At 46.3% G+C, this 3,616-nt stretch overlaps 1 protein-coding gene across 1 annotated transcript in view; it reads right to left on the bottom strand.

Annotated features, from left to right (window-relative positions):
- LOC106805916 (dynein heavy chain 12, axonemal-like) overlaps positions 1-3,616 on the bottom strand; it is an 85,289-nt gene that overhangs the window by 32,357 nt on the left and 49,316 nt on the right. The window contains 6 exon segments of the mRNA XM_014807687.1: positions 112-215; positions 709-896; positions 1,326-1,674; positions 2,236-2,362; positions 2,645-2,790; positions 3,074-3,221. Of these exon segments, the coding sequence (XP_014663173.1) occupies positions 112-215; positions 709-896; positions 1,326-1,674; positions 2,236-2,362; positions 2,645-2,790; positions 3,074-3,221 (1,062 nt within the window).

The following is a 3,616-nucleotide window of genomic DNA, read 5'->3' as shown; positions in this document are numbered from 1 at the left end:
CTTACCACTCTATGACTACTTACTGCTAACCTCTGTGAGAATTAAATGCTGGAGAATTCGTGCCTCCCTTACATCTGCACCCCCCCCCGCCCGCCTAGAATTCTTCCTCACCTCTCCTTCTCCCCTCCCAAGCCTCCGATAAGCTTTGTCGCTCGCTGCAGCTTCTTTGCGCATAGATCCACCTGGAACTCCAGCATCTTCTTCTTCTCTGTAACCTGATGGAGAAAAACAACTGAAGCCATTAACATACAAAGTCAACAGATGGAAACACGTGGGTGAGAGGCACTATCCCACACAATATTGTCTAACTCTCAAACGTGCCTCAGCACAATTACTATCACACTAACGTCAGTGGAGTTTCCAAGAATAATTTATTGATGTAGTAAACATTTCTTGAGATTAAACATTCTGTAAAGCGAGTGTATTGCATTAAGTACATATGAGTATAATGTTCTCATATTACCAGGGGTTAATAATGACCAAATTTGTCATTATTAACCCCTGATATTATGTATATGAGGTGTAGCTAACCTTGAGCTAAATTACTGAATGTGATCGATAAAACGTATCACATTACAAAATACCTCCACGGGCCAATATTATAGCCAAAATTAAATTACACGGTTAAGGGAAATTTTAAATTACAAGACAAAATATATAGCAAAAGACAATATAAGGTATGAGGTATGAGGTATATAATGCACTCGCCTCGTGGAACTGTTTCTTCAGGTTGCTGAGCTTCGCCTCGACCTCCGCGAGCTCGGCGCGCTTCGTGTTGAGCAGCTGCATCGTCGTCGACAGCTGCTCCTCAGCTTCCATCAGCTTCAGCTTCTTCGGAGCGACGACCTTCGCGACGCGGTCGTATATCTCCATCGCGCACACCCACTTGCACAGACCTGCGTGCGGTTACCACGGCGACGCTCGTGATGCATTAGGGAGAGGACGAGTGCGATGATGATGATGATGAAGATGATGATGATGATTGTAAAGGGTCGATCGACAAGGACGAAATGAACCCATACTGATAAAACAGTGAAACTTTCGAGATGTGTTGACCGGAGAGCAAGTGCTATGATAGAAACCCCGCGAAAGGTCAGCAATGATGGAATCGACCTGAGGATATACCACGGTAACGTTCGTGGGAGACAAGCTATGTCAACGAGAGAACTAACACGATCATAAACCCACAAGCGTCAACGACGACGAAATAGCATTACACGGGGTGCACTTGATCACTGACCTCTTAACCCCGAGAGTGACCTTTTCTACCCCCTGCAAGCATGCTGTACTTAGCGTCTACACAGCGAAACATGGATGCAACTTGCCTTCGGCAGCAGAGGAAGCTTTCGCGACCTTGGTTGGGTCAAACTCCGGGTTCGTGCAGTAATCTTTACGGATTATCTTCATAACTGCCACCTGCAGGAAAAAATACGGGTTCGAGATCGGAAACGGTGTTGCGCGCGTGACGTTGCCGTTTCGTACCGAGACCGTCTCGCGCGCCCACTCGTGCTTTCCAGCAAACGACGCACACCCCATCCGCTTGTCCCTTGTCAGCCCCGCAGCAACATCCCTCGCGTCGATGTGGAAACGCGTCCCGTTCTGCTTCAGCAGCAGTGGTTCTAGTGATGGATCAAGCTCCTCCCCAACGTTCTCTAGTAATGCAGGCTGACCAAACTACAACATGGCACACCATGCACGTGTTACACTAATGACGTGGAAAATACTACTAATGTTAAGTTCTTGTTAACCTGTTTAAGTTGTTACACTGAAAAAGTTAGAAACCAAATTATAAATCTTTCTAATTATTAAACTGTTAAAGTTACAATCTATGACGTCTAAAGTGCTACTATAATGTTAAGTTCTTGTTAACCTGTTTAAGTTGTTACACTGAAAAAGTTAGAAACCAAATTATAAATCTTTCTAATTATTAAACTGTTAAAGTTACAATCTATGACGTCTAAAGTACTACTATAATGTTAAGTTCTTGTTAACCCAAGTTGTTACACTGTTAAAGTTAGGATGCCGAAGTTAGTATACTAAGTTTAGACTAGTTGAAAAACCACGTTAGTTAGTTAAGTTTAACCGTCAAAATATGCTAAAATTGTAGTCTGGTATATTAGTCTAGTACACGTGCTAAACATCTATTAATTTAACCACCATCAGTCTACGTTCTTCCCACGCGATCGTGGGAAGGGTGTTTGACCTTGAGTGGCTAGAGAGCATGCAGTAACGCACCTGGATGCAGTTCTCTAGTGTTCGCATGTAGTCCGGGTCAGTGAGTTTGATCACGCTCAGCTTGTTGTCTCGCTCCGAATTCTTGATCCACTTGTTCGCCTGTCCCTGAGGATCGATCATCAACGGCCTGTGATAAAACAAGAGCACAACAATGTTAGACAATTGAGCTGTAATAAAACAAGTGTCGAACGCGTCAACTGTGAGTCTACCTAAAACTTTGCTAGGGGTTCATGTTGGCCAGTAATAAATAAAATATGAGCTCACTCTTGACATTGTGAAATGGCTATAGGCCTGCGAGAAAGCAACGAGTGTGCATGTGCAGCGCTGCTAGTGGAGCAGGCCAAGCGTGCAATTCCGTGGGGGGCAGCTCGAGCATGACTTGTACGGCGATCGACGTCGCAGCGCTTACCATCGTCGCGAGTTGGCGATGATGACGCCGTTGTCGATAGAGAATGCATCGCAGGGCAAGCCAGCAATGTTCCACGCTTGAATCTTGATGGCCTCTCCCAGCGTCTGACTCAGAGAGAAGTCCGCGGAGCAGGAGATGCCCATCGCCTGGAATCACGCCACTAACGTTGACAAATATCACGTAGGTCGCAGACCGCCTACCAGCCACCACCGCGGCAACATCATACGACAGCAAACAATATCTGCGACGGACGCTCGTCGTTTTTCACATTTTTTCATGGTCATCGCAAATGATTGCAATAGCGTTTAACTTCGAGTAATTCTAGTGATCAACCTAGTGATTGGAGAGTTTATATTTTTATTGATCGGTAGTTAGTAGAAGTAGGTCGGCCGTCGATCTCGACGAGCGTGAGGGAGTGCATGAGCTCACCCTGGTCGTGTGGATCCAGTCACGTATGCAGTCCTGCCGGAAGGCGGCGGTGAACGCGCCGAGGTAAGCGATCACTCCCGAGGCTATGAGCACGTCTCCCGTCAGGTTGTCGTAGACGTTCTGAAGCTCTGTCGCCGCGTGCGACCACCTGAAAACGTCGGACGCGCCGGTGAGGAGGACGCGGGAGGGAAGGTCAGCCGAAGGTCAGCTAAAAGGGGTTCGCTATTCGTTCACGACCACAACGGGAGATTAAATGGAAAAGTTCGTCTGCGAAATCGATGTGAGTGAGCACTGGCGCGAAATTGGCACTTTAATCTGCAACTTTATTACTTGCCACTTATACTATTACTTATTAAATTTATTTTAACTTTATTACTTACTTTTAACTCTTTTTAACTTACCACTCTATGACTACCTACTGCTAACCTCTGTGAGAATTAAATGCTGGAGAATTCGTGCCTCCCTTAAATTTGGCCCCCCCCCCCCGCCCGCCCAGAATTCTTCCTCCCCTCTCCTTCTCCCCACCCAAGCCTCCGATAAGCT

The sequence above is a fragment of the Priapulus caudatus genome, unplaced genomic scaffold, assembly GCF_000485595.1.
Source record: "Priapulus caudatus unplaced genomic scaffold, Priapulus_caudatus-5.0.1 Scaffold133, whole genome shotgun sequence".
Lineage (NCBI taxonomy): Eukaryota > Metazoa > Priapulida > Priapulimorpha > Priapulimorphida > Priapulidae > Priapulus > Priapulus caudatus.
This window is presented reverse-complemented; position numbering and strand designations above follow the sequence as displayed.